This window comes from Lygodium microphyllum, chromosome 24 (assembly GCF_053477565.2).
Source record: "Lygodium microphyllum isolate KBCC chromosome 24, Lygodium_microphyllum_v1.1.10, whole genome shotgun sequence".
Taxonomy (NCBI): domain Eukaryota; kingdom Viridiplantae; phylum Streptophyta; class Polypodiopsida; order Schizaeales; family Lygodiaceae; genus Lygodium; species Lygodium microphyllum.
The window spans coordinates 16442779-16462922 of record NC_141158.1 but is presented as its reverse complement, the minus strand read 5'-3'; the positions used below and the strand labels follow the sequence as shown (position 1 = coordinate 16462922).

Genomic DNA, 20144 nt, shown 5'->3' with positions numbered 1-20144 from the left:
CCTAGCATGCCATAACTCTGCCTGTATCATAGCAGGAGTAAGAGTGGATGTCAAATACGTTGACTGATCAACTGAAAGAGCATCCAACTCGTATAACCCATGACATAAAGTGCCTATCAAGACCAAAGTCATTTTTTCTTTGTCTCTCACCATGCATCGGTCATCATCAAATGTGACCTGTAATCCACAACGTGCCAAAGAAGAGATAGAGAGCAAATTCTTATTTATGCCTAGCACAAAAAAAAGCATTCTATAGGCGGAGAATAGAGCCATCAATGGCTGTGAGCACAATCTCCCTAATACCTCTACCAAGGTATGATGCATTGTTGGCACACTGTACAGATTTTCCAACTGGAGCTGCATGAACAGATGCAAATAAATATATGCGAGATGTAATATGCCTAGAACAACCACTATCAAAAAACCAAGTGTCTACATCCTCAGTAGAGCTGAATGCTCGATCTGCCCAAGAAGTGTCATAACTGCATGTGCAAAAACAATAGTCCATGTCCGCAACAAAGGACGCGGACTCAGTTGCAGTGGAAGGAGTATCAGAAACAGACATTCGTAACTCTTTTTTCTTCTCTTTGACAATGCACTTTTTGCACTCAGTGATGTAGTGGCCTGGCTTCTTGCAATAATGGCATGTGCCCTTTTTGGCTTGCGTGCCCCCTTGTTTTTTGGTTGCCTATGATATGCCAAAAGTCCCAGAGCTCTGCAGAGCATTCTTTAGTTGGCTGCCTTTGCCCTTCTATCTAGCCATAAATGCCTGCTCATAGGCTATAGCATCCACACCACTATTCCTCCGTGTATGCTCCTCCTCTAGAAGCAAACTGACTAACTAAAGAAAAGTGATTGGCTATACGGCAATCCTCATGGTGAGGTTTAAGGGCGTATGAAAAGCCAAGTACGAAGGAGGTAATGAGTTCAAAATGGTAGATATCATTTGTGCATCCGAATAGTACTCATCAACATTCATGAGTTGCTCTCGCAAATCTTGAATTTTGTTCAAGTGATCCTGAATAGAATCACCTTCATCCATTTTCAATGTCTCTAGCTCTTTCTTTAAGAAAGAGATGTCATAACTGCATGTGTAAAAACAGCAGTCCCTGTCTGCAACAAAGGACGCGGACTCAGTAGTAGTGGAAGGAGCATCAGAAACAAACATTCCTGACTCCTTTTTATTCTCTTTGGCAATGCGCTTTCTGCACTCAATAATGTAGTGGCCTAGCTTTTTGCAATAGTAGCATTTTCCCTTTTTAGCTTGCGTGCCCCTTGTTTTTGTTTGCCTGGGATGTGCCAGAAGTCCCAGAACTCTGTGGAGCATTCTTCACTTGGCTGCCTTTGCCCTTCTGTCTAGCCATAAAAGCCTGCTCAGAGGCTATAGCATCCACACCACTATTCCTCCGTGTTTGCTCCTCCTCTAGAAGCAAACTGACTAACTAAAGAAAAGTGATTGGCTGCGCGACAATCCTCATGGTGAGGTTTAAGGCCGTATGAAAAGCCAAGTACGAAGGAGGTAATGAGTTCAAAGTGGTGGATATCATCTGTGCATCCGAATAGTACTCATCAACATTCATGAGTTGCTCTCGCAAGTCCTGAATTTTGTTCAAGTGATCCTGAATAGAATCACCTTCATCCATTTTCAATGTCTCTAGCTCTTTCTTTAAGAAAGAGATGCGAGTTTCATTCTTGCCTGCAAACATCTGCTCCAAAGTTAGCCAAGCTTCTCGTGAAGAAGCTGCTGAACGAATGTGGGGGATGATTGACCGTTGAACTGCCAATGCAATCAGCGACAAAGCTTCTGCATCCCGTGTATCCCATGCTTTTTGAGCTACTGTTCTTTGGGGAAGTGGCTGAAGTGGAGCAGGCTAAGGTGCCCGTGGTGCACGTCCTCCTAGAGGATGAGTAGCTAGAGCCACAACTCTAGATCGAGCTTCTTCTCCACTGACATAATCCCAATGATTTTTGGCCACAAGTACATTCTTCATCATGAAGGACCAAAGTGAATAGTTATTTCCATCCAATCTATCCTCCTTGGATACATAGGTGAAAACATCTCCTCCCTGATTTGCCATGATTTTCAATTACCAAAAAATGCAAAAGAGCAATGTCGAAGCAGGACTACACTAGAAATCTGAAAATTTCCAAAAATTGCAAGAAATAACTTTCTACAATTAGTGTACAGAGGTGCACTCTGTCAAAACTATCTGTTATGCACGCAGTCCAACGTGCAATCAGTGTTTAGCAACACTGTACCAGCAAAATCCCCAAATTTTCTTGCCTCAGGTTTGTCAAAACAATCTATCAGTGACTGTAACTGCACTATGTATGCCAATGTTTCCAGTAAACATAAAAGCTCCAAAAAAATTTATGAATGTGCCCAGAAATTTGCATCAACCGTGTCCCCGACATGTATCCTGAATTCTGTGCTTGTGGCGTGGGAACCGCTGCTTCCAGGAAGAATTGCAGGAAATTAAAAATTAAAAAAAAACCATAAAAATAACGGGTCTGAGTTAGCGATGATTGACGACTAGCGGGCTAGCGTTGGACATCGGGCGAGCTGGAGCTAGCAGCGCTGGCAGGAAGGGCGCTAGGCAGGCAACGCGGTGCAAGGTAGGAAGCAACTTCCTCCAGGTGTCAGGTGGTACAAGGAGGCAACACAGTAGGCAGAACTGGCACAACACCATAGGGGCGTTTGGAGACTAGGGAGCGGGCGCAGAAGGCTGGAGCGGCGTGGTCAAACAAGAATGGCTGAGTAGGCAAGGGCCCAGGTAGAGTCTTAGCGAGAGGGAGAAGACTGGCGCTATTCGAGGCGGCCGCAGGTCACAAGGCAAGAAGTTGCAGGGGCGAGGTTAGGCGGCTCCAGGAAGCAGGTTGAGCTGTTGCAGGTCGTGGTGAATCTGACGAGTGGTTGGGGGGGGGGGGGGGGGCAAAGTCAGACTGAGCCAGAAGCTCCCAAAGGCTGAGCAGAGCCGAGTTGAACGGAACCTCAACTGAACAGAGCCAATGCTCTGATACCAAATGTGAGGGAGGATAGGATCGAAGCTCAACACAGAAAAACAATAGACAGTAGAGAGTGAAGCACGACACCCAATGCAATTGGACTGAAAGAGTGTAAACTCAAAGTACAAGATACAACCCTTAAACCTTAGGGTTGTAGGAAGGTGTTCACACCCGAACACGGTAAGTGCCCGTAAGTGTGTGTCATAAGCACATACGAAATAATACCATAAGTCTGGGAGAAAAAACCTCTCCTACCGAGAGTAGAAAGTGCCCCAATGTCCTACTGATCACCGACACTCCTATGTGAGTGTAGGCGTAAGTGAGACGTGAGTGAAATACCCAACAAAGGTGAGTCCCCTCTCATACATTCTTAAGTCCAAGAGATGCAACCCTCTTCCCAAGATCAACTAACAAGGATTACAATATGCAAGAAGATACATGATTCTAAAGGCCTTCAAAGTCACCCAATATTATAGCCTTTTTTGGACCACGAAAAAGGACTCCACTTTGAACCGCTCTCACATACACTTACGATATTTGATTGAAAGGAAGCTAAGCTCCTCACAATGGATAATGCCTTTTAAGAAAGATTTAAGAACACTTTAAAGTGCCTAGCCTCTAAAACTATAAAAACAAAAGTATCTAATAGGTTGATCATACAAGTCCCTATATGGAATTTGAAAGATCCCCAAACAACCTCTAGATATAGAGTATATCTATACCAAAGAAGTAGAAGATTCACCCCCCTCTTAAGCATCAAGTAATGCTCCAAATCCATGCTCTGCTAGCCTTGACCAAGCCCTCAACAATTTGCTCCAATTAAAAAGCATCAAGGTAAGGCTGTAAACAAATAAGATAAATGCATCAAACCACCCTTCTCCATCCATTTCAAATCGAGTAGTGAATAATTTTGAGACTTCGCAAAAATATGACAAGAAATGTTATCCTTGACCTTCCTTTCCCTATGTGTCAAAATCTGCTCATGAACCAACATTTCATCAAGTCCTTAACCTCTCACTACATCACATAATTAATATCCTCATGCACATCACCATAAAAAATGCCTAATTAGACCCATAAGAAAAACATTGTGAATCAATCACTCATCTAAAAATATCAAAGCTCTACGGTGACATCACTTATTTTATTTTGCTTTGTTGGATTCTTTTGGAGAGCTATCTTTACTTTAGCATAAGCTTGATCCATACTCTTGACATACTTGTCGATCTCAAAGTTAGTATGCTTTGTATGGAAAATGGGAGGAATTTTCTTCCCCCATTCCACAATATCAAATGATCACATAGCTTTAAACCATAAGCGATGATCCTTTGCAACACTTGAAAATGTCCATCATATCTCATACTGAGTTTAGGGAAAAGATGGTCTTTAGCCTAGCCTTGTCAAAGTGTAACAAGATCCAATTACCCTTCTAGAAGTATCAAAGCTCTATGGTGATGGATCAACTGCTTTCTTTTGCTTTGCTCGAGTCTTTTGGAGAGCTACCTTTACTTTACTAAAGCTTCATCCATACTCTCGACATACTTAGCGGCCTCAAAGACGGGAGGGACTTACTTCCTTTGTATACAAAATGGGAGGGACTTTGTTCCCCCTTTTCACAATCTCAAATGAAGCCTTGTCAGTGGAACTATACACCATGTTATTGCAAGCATGTTCCACAAGCGGTAAAAACTATGCCCATTTAGTCTTATGCTAAGACACGTAGCATTTCAAAGAATCTAAGAGAACAACATTTGCTTCTTCGGACTATCCATCTATGTGTGAATGAAAAGAGGATGAGAACTTTAGGGCCATATCAATGTTCTCGAAATTACCTCTTTAAAACAAACTCACATGTAAGGATTCTTGTCACTCACAATAGACTATGGCATGCCATGATCTTTAAAGATATTCTGTATAAACAAACTTGCCATGTGATTTAAATTATCTTTTTCCTCACCAAAGTGAAAGGAGCATGTTAGCTAGACCTACAAATAATGATCCATGTGCTATCATTTCCTATAGGTGTCCTAGAAAGATCAAAGATAAAATCCATAGCTATGTTGTCCCACGATCCATTAAAAATAAGCAAGGGCTGTTACGAACTTGATGCCATTTGTCAATCAAAATTCCTTCTCACATCCTATGCATATGTGTACAAAGTGCTCCATATCATATCTCAAAGTTGGCCAATAAAAGAAACTCTCAATTGCTTTAACTATAGCATCAATATCACAATGCCTTACATGCAACAATGCATGACTTTCAACCATAGTTGAAGGAAACAAGGAAACGGAAACGGAAACCAAAATGGTAAATTTCAAGGAGGGTGAAACAAAAACGCCACGTCATACAGCCAGGCGACAAGGACCAAGGGTGGGAGGGCTTAGAGTCTAGGTGCTTAGAAGCTAAAACTTATAATACAAGTTTCATACTCAAAATCAAAGCTTTCTAATTTAACTTGGTCTACAAAAGGCGTAAGCTCAAAGGAGCTTTCTGACGCATACATGGATTTTGACACATAATTAATATGTTGATTGCAAAGAAAGAACAATTGTAAGTAAGTGCACAACCATACAAGAGGGTGAGTGATGACTAATTATCATCTCTTAGTTCCTCTTCCTCTCTATCTCCCTCTGCCTCAACCATGTCATAGTCTTTAGTTGTTGTAAGCAAATCCTATTCATTCTCGTCCTCCTCATTAGTGAAGAAAGTTGAAATGAATAGAAATGACTCTAAGCTTAATCGTTTTAAATAATTAAACATTAAATATTTAATTATTTAAGTAATTGATGAAAAATTTAACATTTAAATATTAAATATTAAACAACTATTTAACATTATGAGTTTTAAAGAAAACGTTACATTAAAACAGTAAACATTTAACAATAAAACTTTAATAACACTTAAAGAACATGGCAATTAAATAGAACAAAGAACATGAGATTAATAATGCTTTAAATGCAACATTTAAATCATAAAGAACATAACGTTTAATAATGATAAGCTTAACAACCGTAAATAACATGACAATTAATAATGCTACGTTCAAAGTGTAAAGTATATACTACATTTTGTTGAAAACGTTTCAAGCTTGTTGGAAAACGAGGCGAACGGAAATGTTTCCCCAAGGGGAAACGCCACATAGCAGCTATTTCTCCATAGGGGAAATGTTTCGAACAAGGAAAGGTGTTTCGAGTCCTCCACACATTTTGGTGTTTCCGGATCTATTAAGGGGCGTTTCAGGGCATTTCCTGGTTCTATGATTTCAACCATAACCTTCGCCCTTAGCTGCTTTGTGACACATAACTGAACATGCATCATAAGAAAGGTCTATCTGAGAATATAGTACTAATGGTATTGACCATATAATGACAAATCATGACTCTAGCAAAGTCCCCATCCTCGACATATTATAGTCAACTCATCTAGTTCATGATGATATGCTATAGACACTATTGAAACATGTGCTTTTCTAGACAATGTATCCACAACATTCTTTTTTTAATTTTCATGAAGGTAATTGAATTAAGTAGTAAATATTTACATCAGACCATCAAGTCAACATAAAAAATAACAAACATAGAGGAAAGTCTACATGGACTCTAACAAAAGGACGATTGGTGTGGAGCGAACAATATCCAGCCATGGAGCAAGAATGTCAGGAAGAACCAGATCAGCAAACACCATAGAGTAGATTTGCCACAACACTAAACCACGAATTCGGTCCACATGACCATGAATGCCACATACTGAATCAAAAATGAAAACATTCCAAGTACATCAAACATGCCACAAGGCAATCCATCTAAGGAAATGGAATAGACAAGAATAATCTAAACGCAAAGAGGTCATGGAGGTCATCTTTCCCATAATCCACGAACGAGCTAATATCCGGTGCTGAGTCAAGGAGAACCATACACGGAAAACAAAACTCCAAATATGTCTTGCAACAAGGCAGGAGACAAAAAGATGAAGCACTATCTCATCACATGTAGTACAAAATACACATCAACCAGCACAGATCTTGCGAGTACGCAGCACATTCCCAATAGGAAGAGCCCCAATAAGTAGCCTCCATATAAACACTTTTCCTTGATACAAAACCTTAGATTTCCAGAGTTGCATAAATCTATCCTGCCACTTCTTTTTGCTATCCCGAGTATGCCATACTTTATTAGCCTTATCCGTGACCCATCTCTTGGCCTCCACCATTTGATGATAACTGATCATGAATACAGGATGCCATCCAATCCAACACCGCACGAGGAGCTACCTCCACCCCACTAGGATAACCCAAATGTCTGTTTTATATTTCCCTTAGGGATCACAATACCATTCCAACCCAAAGCCTGCAAATCATTCTCCATACAAGAGAGCAAAGTGGATTTCTAAGCATTAATATGGAGTCCCAATGCCATAGCAAAAAGTTTCCACGCTAGCATTGCCCGATCAACATTCGAGCGATCTACCTTAAGAAACATGTAGGAGTCATTTGCCATAGATTGACCCACAAGTTGGACCCCACTGGGAAGAGACAAACCAACGATCTCACCTTGATTGGCCAACTTATCCAACAAAGAAAGCATTAAGTGAGTGGCCAATGCAAACAACAAAGGGCTAAGAGAACAATCTTGCCAAAGGGACCGAGGTAAGGAAATTTGATCAATGATCCCTCCATTAAGTGCAATACGGGCCACTTCCCCCTGACCAATAGTATCCACAAGAAAAACCATACGTGGCCCAAACCCCATGGTGAACATTAGTTGCTTCAAAAAGGACCAGCTTACATGATCAAATGCCTTTTCAATATCAAGTTGAATCATAACAATCTGCTGGCCTGAAGCTTTTGCAAAGTCAATCCCCAGTTGAACATTCAAAATGTTGTGCATTATATTCCGACCCTTTGAAACCGTATTGACGTGGATGAACCAAATGCAGAAATACTTTCTACAATCTATTGGCAATGACTTTTGAGAAGATTTTGTATAAAGAGCCCATAACAAAAATGGGTCTCCATTGTTTCAAAGAGGTGGGAGACCCATTTCAAAGAGGTAGGAGACCTTAGGCAATAACCGAATGACTGCAATCTTCTAGAACATTCTTTTTACCTACCACTTGCTTTCCTAGACAATGCATCAACCACAACATTTTTTTTACCCTCCACATGCACTATCTGGAAGTGAAATATGAATAAGAAGCTAGCCCACAGCATATGCCTTTTCAAAAAATTTAGTCTTTACTAAGAAAATATCACTAGGTTTGATGATCTGTCTGTATGACAAAATCAGCCATATAGCCCACTGTCAGCTCTAGTGGTGGGTGACCTGCTAGAGCATAGCTCCAGTAAAGCTATGGATAAGCTTCCACACTCCATACCTCGGCTATTATGCGTTTCCCTACACACTCACCCTCGTCTCACCCCTTCAAAGAAGAATGTCCCATACAATACCCAGTACAATGCAAAAAGAAAAGAAACTTAAACTCACCTCCAACAAGAGGAAGCACAAGGAGCCTATCTTTCGCTGCCTAGTGAGGAGAAAGAAGAGGGCATACTTGGCCAAGTTAGAGGATAAGTCCTGACAACTATTCTTGGAGCAAGATAGCAAGGTGATGTGGAAGGAATTTTAGGAGGCCCAAAGCCCATATCCCTATTACCTCTCCAAAGACGTGGCACACATGTGCTACCTCACTCTACTAGGTGCTTGAACAACCTACTCTCCCTTGACCATCAGAGATTAGAGGCACCTTCTATGTCCCTTACAAAACCCTAATTTGGGAGAATCCTTTTGCATCTATAAATAGACAAACCTCCTACGTTCAACCATCACCGACTGCTAACCATCACCATCCAACCCCACGCAACCTATTTCCAAACATCACCTTATTGTCTAGAGGCCTCCATCTACTACATCGTCGTAGCACCTAATCAGCCCGTGTTTTCATCATCTAGTGCCATGCAATTGTTGCAGTACTTGCATTTTTGTTGTCTAGCAGGCCACCTACATTAGCACACACCTCTCTTGCTATAGCCTGATAGTTCTCCACCTCAAGTGATTGGTTGTTAGCCTACTCTGCATTCATCAAATTTCAGCCTCTAGGTTGTTGCATTTTGGTGAGCAATTCTCAGCTTGTTCAAGTGGTACCCTATTGTGTATATCAGATTTCAGCCTCTAGACTACTGCATTTTGGTGACCAGCTTGATGCCCTTCCACATTCAACACTCTCTCAGCTCCAACTAGTAGTTACAACACTCCAAATCCGTCTCTAGTGTTGAGAAACCACATCATTCTATACAATTTTCCTCCTTCATTCCTATTTTTGGTTTGAGTTTCCAATCCCAAAAAGGCTTTCTAGGGTTTTCCAAGAGTGTCGGAGCGTCATTTGAGAGACTTCAATGGGTGAGACTCAAGAAGACTATTCATGCCTATATAATCGGCACCTCCCATTCATTCTTCACCTGTACTCACCACCGTTCTTTTATTCATGAGACCTTCATCTCTTCTCTCTCTCTCTCTCTCTCTCCTCTCCTTCCACCATCCCTATTGCCAAGCGATAGTCTCCTTCCTCCACAAGGTCACATTTATGATGGCAAGCTTCACCTTCTCTATTGGCATCATCATCCACACATTGGCAACAACTTCCAAAGCCCTTTCCCCTTTTGTGTTTGGTGCTCACACCTACTAGCATTAACATCCACCTGCCTGGAGTTAGATCTTCTCTTTCAAGTGATAATCCATCCTTGTGTTTGGCTGCCTTGGAGGTCCTTTCACCTAGCGTCTGCATCATCATCTAGCGTCAACTTTCCACGCTCAAACATTTGTGACTAGGGTTTCATCATCAAAGGCTAATACATTTGCATTTTCAGCTTCTAACTCTTCCTTCACCTCCAGCATCACTCCCCAATAGTTGGTGTCTGTGTTTGCAGACTCAAAGGCTCCTCACCCTTCAATGGCAGTCTACCTACTCCAGCAATCACCAATCTTCATCCTTCCATTGCAGATTTAGAGGCTCCTCTTCGACAGCAATCTCCCTACTCCAATTGATACCTCATCATCCCTGCATTTGTAGACTCAGAGGCTTCTTTGGTAGTCTCCCTGCTCCGGGGGATCTTTCATGCTACGACACCCTTGTATTGGGATCACTTCATTGTTTCAGTCCTTGATCATCTTGTTCATCTGAGTTTCTCCTCTCTCAATATTTGCCATACACACTATGTTTCTCCCTGCAAACCCTATTGTCTCTCTATTTGCTCCATCATTTCTTGACATCCAATGGACGTCATTCTTTGACATCATTCACTGCTCTACCCTTGAGCATTCAGTACACTCTTCCATTACTCATTTACAGCATTGAATCATGTACTTCAAAGTTCTCTTCTATCTCTGTTTGTATTTGTGTTTGTGTTTTTGCATTTTGAGTTTTGAGTTTTGCGTTTAGGGCTTGTGTTTATTGTGTTACTATCTAAGTTTGTGTGTTTTATTCATGGTCATACATTATATGTTTTCTCTATGCAAACCCTAGTTTCTCTTCACATGGTATGGTATTATGGAGGCTTGGTTTTGTGCAGGATACATGGACAGCACATTACCAATTCATAATGTCTCAAAATCTTTCTCCAAATCTGATTATGTCTTATCAAGTTTCTCCATTATTGATACCTTTATGCATTCATAGGGTTACTCCCAGGGTAATATGGATCTGTGTCTTTACACGAAAAAGGCCCGTGATGGTAGCCTTATCATTTTGGTGTTATATGTTGATAATATATCGATTGTTGCTGGAAGTGCTCATGATGAGCTGGATGCCTTGAAAACTCAGCTCAAGATGAGCTTTGAGATTAAGGATATGAGATATGCTCTCATATACTTGGTATATGCATTACACACAATCATTCTAAGGGACTCCTCTACTTGTCACAAAATGAGTACACTTACAAAGTCCTTGAGCAATTCCATATGTAGGGCACTATAGATATATGCATTTGCTATGGTAGCCAAGATACTAAAGTCATGGCTTACACAAACTCTAATTATACAGGGCATGCACATAGTAGGAAGTTCACCTCTCGCCATGACTTTACCTTTGCTCGAGGTGCTATTTCTTAGATGTCCAAGGTGCAAAGATGCACAACCTTGTCTACTACCAAGGCAAAGTACATTACAACCACTGAGGCTTGCAAGGAGCCCCTATGATTAGGTCATCTGGTGCAAGACCTTGATATGACTATGACTCCTACATTGCATTCAAACTCTATGAGTGCCATTCAATTGGCACGTAATCCAATCTTTCATGCGAAGACTAAGTACATTGGCATCCGTTATCACTTCATTAGAGAGGTGATTGTTTGAGGACAAGCAAATAGAGCTAGTCAAGGTCTCGACTAACGAGAATCTTGCAGATCTACTCACTTAAAGTCCCCCAATACAACGTTATACCTTCCTTAGAAAGGTAATGGGTGTAGGATGTGATGATGTCTATCCCGTATCATATTGTATTCCTATGTACACTTTGCCACTTTTTTCTTGCTTTTTCCACACACAGCCACATTTTCCTTTAAGTGGAAGTTTTTTGGGGGTTAAAGGCCACATATGCCTAGCCGCCTATATTTACTTGTACTTACCACCCGCACACCTATATACTACAAGTGGCAACCACCTATCACCATCATTTTATTTTTATTCTTCCTATAGAATAAGGAAAGGCAAGTCACACATAATGACTATTAGAGTTCCCACACACCGGTCTTGCTCTCTCTTACTTGAACCTCCATAGCTCTTGCTTCCACTTGTGCTTCCACTCTTACTTAAGCTTTTAGCTGCCCCATATAATCATTAAAAACTCAATGCTTCAGATAACATTAATTGAAACGTGCAAAGTCAGTCATCCTGAAAATTGCATAAAAGGAGCGACAAGGTGTGCAAGCATGTCAAACTACAAAGGAAAATAATCAGACAACACATATTGTCACAACACTCGCATGTCCAAAATCATTGGTAAAAAGGATCACCTTGCATAACATATATACGATCCAATCATGACCATGTGGCAATATGTTGTGCCGACTAAAAGTAAAGCCTAAGTCCAATGAGCAAAGCCAAGACCAAGTATCTAATAAGGCTCGTGATCATATAGTGATGATGATTGAACACAATACAATACCACCAAATTGCAGAAACAACTTGCATAATATTATCTATTCATGGTGCACAAGCAAGAGCGGACTTTCCTTTCCTTGTAGTACATACATCCTTCCAAATTGTCTAACCTAAAAATATGTACCATTGTTTTAACAAACTTGCAAAACAATGAAAAGAAAATGTACTTACTGTAAATGGCACCTACTAAACCATGTCTAGTTCCATTGATAAAGATTAGAAATAAAGAGATGGCATGTGCACTCCTGTGGATGCACCATGTCATTATTGCAAGTAGCTTTATCTTCTTATCATAATGATCTGCAGGGAAACCAAAAGTTTAGCGTGTGTTCTATGTTTTCCCCCCAACTTCTAACAAGTTAGATTTGACAAAAGGCAAAGCAAACAAAGCATGAGCAGATTATCACCTTCTTCAAAGGAGTTGCCATGATCAAAAGACCCCTCTTTCAGAACATGCATGTTTCTTAGAGCTAAGTTGCTGAAGTACATCGCTGAACCAATAAGTACTCCAAGCAGAAATTGAACCAATAGAAACAATCCAGGAACTGGATAATGCCAAAATCCAATGGTATTCCACACTTCTGGATCCTGTGAAACAGCAGATATCACAAAGTAACCAGAAGCACATTAAGGAACTTGAGGTGATTGCTTTACTAATGTTCCAACACAATTTGAGAAACTGCTATGTGTTTTCATGAGAACTAACTAGGATTTTAAGCAATAAATACCGAGATTCATAATTTCAGCAAACATGCTGGTCAATGAAGCCAAGAGACGACGCTTTACCTTATCCAGCTCATCATGGAGGACAGTGAAAATTGCATTGAATACATATGTACAAAGGGCCCACAAAAGTATCAACCCTAAAAGGGCCGTGTTAAGACGCCACAATGTAGGGACCGATGGAAACGAATACAACACATACCCAACATATACAAGGATAAGAAACGCACTGAAACTGGCATACTTGAAACTCCATAGTACCAGTATAAGCAAACATACCTGCAACGACATAGCAATGGAAATGAATAATCTCATTACAGTTCCCTACACATAACTTGAAATACATTCATACAGCTACTACACCGTAATAACCAACACTTAAAAGTAAATTAACAAACCAGGTATGTAAAATCAGTATCATAGATGCAGTTGCATATTTCAGCATAGCTCCTGTTGAGATGCCGAGTTGCCTGACCCTAGAGCACTAGGGAAGTTTTCTGAACGGAATTGGATGATTACTTAACACTCCAGAAGATCTCCCTCTTTCTGTGGTTGCTACCACATAAAAGCTTGAAATTGGCTTGGCTGCAGCAAGCTCCCAATCGTTTGTGCTAGATGTAGAGAGCAATGGCAAGTTCCTCGTCACTTGTACAAGATGTAGAGAGCCAGAGGAGATGAACAGGCACTGTTTATGGAACTTCCCCAGGGCTTAAGAGGCTTAAGAGGTATGAGGATGTTCAGGGGAGCCAGTCCTATCTCATTTTTAGTGAGCCCTTGGGCAAGCTATCCACACACAAACTTTTCACGGGCAGATGGATAGAGGGGCATTGTCACAAATAGAAGCTAATAGCCAGAATCTGTCCTTGGTTCATTTTATATGCTAGCAGTAGCACACTATAGATTCACAGAACACAACCATTCCAAAGACTCTGAGACTACAGGATGAAACAGAGATTATGAGGAGAGGTGCTTTTCTCAGGATCTGGTATTCTGGCACTTTTTTTCATTTTGAGTCAAACACAGTCTGGCATTATAGATTAATGATTGGTTATTCACTCAGGCCTTGTACTAGGCTTTCTTCTTTGGTTTATATTGGTTAGATCTTGTGAGTATGTTAGAGTGCTAATCTTGTACTTGGCCTTGGAATGATTTGTTCTAAAAGATTTAATATTAGGAATTCCTCTTTTTTTTTAAAGACGAAGGTAAGTATACATTTAAAACCGATTAAGTAGTCAAGTCAGTTGCAGGAGTCTATGACTAGACAATCCATGGTCTAGCAAGACAAGTTTGTTGTGTGATTGCTTGGCTGCATGCAATTGCATGTTTGTTTAGGCAGCCCCAAGAGTGTACCTAAGTTCCAAGGAGTGTGGCTGCTTGTTTGTACATGCTGCCCTAGTTTTATCACCGCCATTGCAGTTTGTGCTCAGCCAATGTGCTTACTGCTGCATTGCAACTAGTTCTTCCATTGTTGAATATCTCACTCTGCTGTAGCACTCAGTCGAGCCACATGTTTTATTTGTTTTCCTTCAGGCCTGCCTTCAACAGTGCCACCCTCCCACTTGTCAATCTGCTGACTGCCAAGAAAGTAAACTCCTATATTTTGTAGCCTGCAAAGTCATCCACCTCCCAGATCGCCTACTGCACCCTTGTTCCCTGTGTCTTCACAACCAGCTCATCACCATAGTAGCTAAGAAAAACGTTTCTTTGATTTTGAAACTTACGAAATGTTTCTTAAAGTACGAAACGTTTCTCAGAGTAAAAAACGTAGGCGTTTTTAACTTTTTTTTTATTTTTTTTGTGAGTTGGAACCCAAAACATGATTTTTTTTTGACAAAAACTAATGGGCAATGTTAAACATGATGATGATGATGTGTAATGACTCGTGAGGGCTCAAGATTTTGGATGAGAGACTGATTTTTTTGTGATTTTGTTTAGTTGTTAGACTTTGTCAATCTGAATATTATACGACTTTAGTCTCATTTATGAGTTATTTATGATATATTACAATTCATTCTTGGTTTTGACATTTTATCATTTGTTTTGAAATGAGAATCATGATGTTGCAACTTGACTCAATCCATATTATAGGTAGGCTATTTACATATTAATTTCAATTTTCTTTGTATGATATGTATGAATCATAATTTTTGAGTTATAAACCATAGTATAGCTTGTCCAAAGACTAGTTTTGACATAAGTGACAAGTCAATAATGGATCATGGATATGTAACATATAATGTATTATTCTCAATTGACTCTATTATCACTCAAGCTCAATTAGCCATTCTTTGTTTAAGAGAGAGTTCCATAGAGGTTTAGAACCTCTTTTCCCAGTCAAAACTATTAAAAATCCCTATATTAAAAAAACGTGTTTCTAATTTTACCCCCTCTTGAAAGAAACTTATGAAACACGTTTTTGACGTTTCGTTTCTAAACGTTTCTGACGTTTCTAGCTGCTATGCTCCTCACTACATTTTACAGTCCATTCAATATGGTTTGCACGTTCCTGCCAAGGTCAAGTGAGAACATGAGAGAGAATGTAGTGAGATGATGAAGTGAGTGTTCACTGGAGCAAACTCCCAATGTTGCCTGAGGAACACTAAAACTATCACACATGATACATAGGGAACACTCAAAACACAAAACACTGAACAAGAACACACAAAAAAGGCAGAAGCCAAGAAACTGTATTGGCCAAGAGAGTCCTACATCAAGGTTTACTGCCTAAACTATATACAGGAGTATCAAAAATGTTGGATCAAAATGCCAACATAGCAAGAGAAATAAGAGAGAATGGATAGTGGTCAGCCACATGGAAGAGTAGCCACCTTCTGCACCCATCCCATGAGTTGGCTGGAGAAAACTGCTAAATGTGTTTGCTGGAGCAGCTGGAGCAAAGCATCTGGACCACTGCTGGAACAAGGAGTAATGTGCTGAAAAAAGGTCCCATGCACATCCTTTTAGGTCAAAACGCCCAGGGTGGCTAACTCGGCCCTGCAGTAACTTGAAATCGACATATGCCTACTGGGAGAAGCCACATTCAAGGTGGTAGTAGCCTTTACCTCCTTGTGAAGGGCCTAAAGAGGAGCAACTTATATAGGCCGCTGTATACTAGTTCTCATCTACACCACTTATGTTCCGGCACTAAACTAAACCCTTTCTTTTCCTCAGTTTTATATACAGTGGATGATGTGTGTACTTGTCGCTACTATGCATTGTTCTTTAGTAGTAGGATGTCCCTCTTTTGATTCAGTTAGCATTTCATACAAGATATATGGGTGTTCCTCCACAGACCTGAATGGCTTATATCATTGAAGAATCGACCATTCAACTTGATACAGAGTAAAAATTTACTTTAACATCATAGCTCTGGCATCAAAACAACAATTCTGTGTTTAAATGTATGCACAAGCAAGATCAGAAAGTGTATTGTATAACTCAAATTATCTATTTCTTCACACATAAATCTTCATAACTCATTGAGTAGCAGATAGTTATTTCCATTGCCCTTGTAGAACTTCACACCACTTGATACTCACAGGGAATCCGTATGTAAAAAAGTTGATTGATATCAACTGCAAGATCTTTGAGTTAGGCAATGTATTGGTCCAGGAGCCAGGTGGCCTGCATAGTTTTTAGTATAATATAATTAGTGCAGACAATAGTAGAATTGTTGATGCACTTAAGCAAGGAAGAAATTGTCATTGGATAACAAAATAAGCAAAGAACTTGTGATTAAATTCAATGGATTTAAGAACTGAATTATTTAAACAGTAACCTAGATAGGATAGCATAATAATTAAGGAAAATGAAGAATCGTGATTCCGGTAGGATTAGTGTATACAGGATAACCAAACATTCAAAGAATCTGTCATGTGGTTAAGGTAGATGGGTTTAAGACCTGGACTAGTAAAAGAACTGTCAAATAAAAAATATAAACTTTCATGTGGCAATCCATGGTCCACAATAAAATAAATAAAATTCATGTGGCAGTTCATGGTCCACTCCACAAACATCGTATGTCCGTCAAACAAAATTCCAGAAACAACTAACAATTAGACACACTTTCTACACTAAGAAACTACAAAAGCTTCCACAAATATACATTCATTCCTTGGACATTGAAGTACTCATATAAATAAAATATAACTTAAAATGCACTTGCTAGGTAGTGCACACACACATGTTGCATATACACACAGACAAACACATGCATACTCACACACAACAATCAAAAGGACAGGAGACATTGATATCTAATTTTACCTTCCATTGTGAGACACATGTTGCATATACACACAGACAAACACGTGCATACTCACACACAACAATCAAAAGGACAGGAGACATTGATATCTAATTTTACCTTCCATTGTGAGACCATTCAGGCGAATTGAGGAGCCGTTCCGTTAGTGGGCTCTCACTATTACATCTTATGGGTAAAGCCAGCATTGGACCATCATACGTCCTTGGTAAGATATCCTTGTGACTAAAGCTATGCTCATCTTCCTCCTGAACATCATAGATCGACACAGAGAGCTGCAAACATAATGGAAGTCTTTACTGTGAGTAAACTCATACAAGATTAGTTGACTCACATAATACTATTTTCAATAGTGCTTACCAAAATATAGAATGCCAGAAGCGAAATGCCTTGAACTGCCTCAAGCCATCCACTCTGCCCTCCTGTTATTCTAAAAAGGCCGACAAAGTCTGCAACATCCAGTGCCAATTTTGGAAATGCAAAAGGTAGCTGATATAGATACAGCAGCACAATTTCAAACCCAGTAAACGCTAGAAGTTTCCTCCATCCCCTGAAAGTGACAAAACATATGCATGGTCTTTTACACACAATAACTCAGTAGTGTCGTTCATGGTTTGAACCTAAAGAAATCTTTACCAAGCAAGTCCGACAAAACTGCCTGTTATAGACCAGTGAAAGAGTCCAATGCAACTACAAACAAAGAATGGAAATGATGTCCAACAAGGACGGGCAACCCCAGCTGCAAGCTGTACAGCTGGCAGCAGTATACTCCTTAGGACTGCACAAAACTGAAGCCCCCCTGCCAATAAAAACCAAATGTCAAACTCTTAAAGGTATAGTTTCCAAAACATGAACAAAACCTTTAACCTTAGATTAAACTCGAGCATTTGATATGCAAATAAGATGAGAAGAGTGAAGAGGTCCAGCCAATAAAATGGTTCAGGTACTAAGAAAACATGGACAAAACACAACCCTCTTTCCGAAAACATACAAACACAGACATGAGTTTGCAAAGCTGGAAAAAGAAAATGGATCTTCTCTTTTGGTGGCTATTAGCAATCACAAACACAACTCAACTAAAGAAGCCTGAATGAGTTGAGCACCATGGGTCTCCTGCCATAACATCTGCATTGTCTAGACAAACACAAAATATCAATAGTGCCAGCAGAAAATGGATCTTGCATTTTGAGAGAGAAATGAAAATGAAGGGTTGCCTGCTGAATTCAGCTATCTTTTCAAAGCATTAATCTGGCTTTTATGCTTACCAACAATAAGCATATCATCCACATAAAGCACAAGTATAATAAGGCTTCCATCATCAACCTTCTTAATATATAAGCAGTGATCTACACTACTTTTAAATCCATGTGAGAGCATGAAGGCATCAAACTTTTTATACCATTGTCTAGGAGCCTATTTCAAACCATACAAGCTTCTCTTAAGCTTACATACCAAATGCTCCTTTCCTTGTATAACAAAACCTTTGGGCTGTTTCATGTACAGCTCTTCTTCCAGATCAACATACAAGAATGCAATTCTAACATCCATCTAATCAAGTTCAAGATTCATAGATGCTACAATGGCAAATAACACTCAAAGAGTGGTCATTTTGACAACAAGAGAAAACACTTCCTGAAAACCAATGCCCTCCTTTTGTGTATAGCCCTTAGCCACAAGTCTGGCTTTATATTTGGGTTTGCCATCCACACATTTGATTTTATAGACCCATTTGTTAGGAATGGCTTTCCAATCCTTGGGCAATGTAACCAAATCCCAAGTATCATTCTAATATAATGAATTCGTTTCCTCTTACATAGCTAGCTCCCACTTTTTCTTCAATTTATATGATAAAGCCTCTTTATATGTAAGAGGCTCACCTTCATCTGTGAATAAAATGCAGTCCAAAGAAGGATCAAATCTTTGTATAGGTCTTCTAACACGTATAGACCTTCTCCCAATGATCTGTGTTATCAAGTAATGGATCCACATCCAAAGGAATGTCAATGACCTCATTGTTTGGCTGCTGAAATTCATGTTCAGGTTGCTATAATACAATTTCAGGCTGTTGTAATTCATTTTCAGCATGCTGATTTTGTTGCCTTAGCTAATTTTCAGCATCCCCTTGCTACCCATTTTCATCTGGCTCAATGATGATACGCTGATTATCATAATCAGCATCAAAAGGAGCTGAATTTTCACTGTTTGATGGCTGTTTAAGTGACTGATCATGCTGAAATTTCACTTTCTTTTTGTTTGAGTCATTAGATGTGACATTTTTTAACAGCTTTGACTCATTAAATACCACATCCCGGCTGCGTAGCACCTTTTTTATGCTTGGAACACAAATTCTATAGCCCATTTCACCCTCAACTCCATAACCTATGAAGATACCTTTATGAGATTTCATGTCAAGTTTGGTTCTGCTATCAACAGGCACGTGTACATAACATTTGCAGCCAAAGACCCTTAAGTGGTCATATAAAGCAAGTTTGTCAGACCAAACCTCTTCAGGAATGCTACTTTCAAGTGCACAATGTGGAGATCGGCTGCAAATTTGCACCGTGGTTTTAAGTGCCTCTCCCCAAAACAATTACAGGAGATTAGCTATGGACGGCATGCACCAAATCTTCTCACATAACATGCGATTCATTTGCTTAGCCCCACCATTAGATGACATATTACAGGAGCGGTAAGCTCCCTTTTAATTCCATTTGCATCACAAAATTTATTTAATTCTTTAGCATACTCTCCCCTATTATCTGTTCTTATGCATTTTAGTTTTAAGCCCTTTTGAGTACTAACAAATGAATAAAACCTTTTAAAAACATCCAATGCCTCACTTTTCTGCTTAAGCAAGTAAACCCATAGCTTTCTAGAATGGTCATCAATAAAAGACAAAATAACAGAAACCACTATGAGTTTATATTGGCATGGTGCATACATCACAATGGACTAAATCCAAGATACATGCCTTCCTAAAGGCTCCATGAGAGTAT

At 39.8% G+C, this 20144-nt stretch overlaps 1 protein-coding gene across 4 annotated transcripts in view; it reads right to left on the bottom strand.

The window, feature by feature from the left end:
* LOC148014877 (piezo-type mechanosensitive ion channel component) overlaps nt 1-20144 on the bottom strand; it is a 182066-nt gene that overhangs the window by 111006 nt on the left and 50916 nt on the right. For 3 of the 4 annotated variants that reach the window (XR_015688441.1, XM_087665903.1, XM_087665904.1), the window contains 7 exons: nt 17785-17947; nt 17509-17698; nt 17251-17423; nt 16424-16508; nt 12948-13163; nt 12569-12749; nt 12333-12461 (listed from right to left, as the gene is read on the bottom strand). Coding sequence is in view for 3 of the 4 variants with exons in the window: in XM_087665903.1 (XP_087522029.1) it covers nt 12333-12461; nt 12569-12749; nt 12948-13163; nt 16424-16508; nt 17251-17423; nt 17509-17698; nt 17785-17947 (1137 nt within the window). In the remaining variant the exon portion in view is untranslated. The remainder of the gene's footprint in view (nt 1-12332; nt 12462-12568; nt 12750-12947; nt 13164-16423; nt 16509-17250; nt 17424-17508; nt 17699-17784; nt 17948-20144) is intronic. The other variant, XM_087665905.1, reaches the window with a different exon arrangement.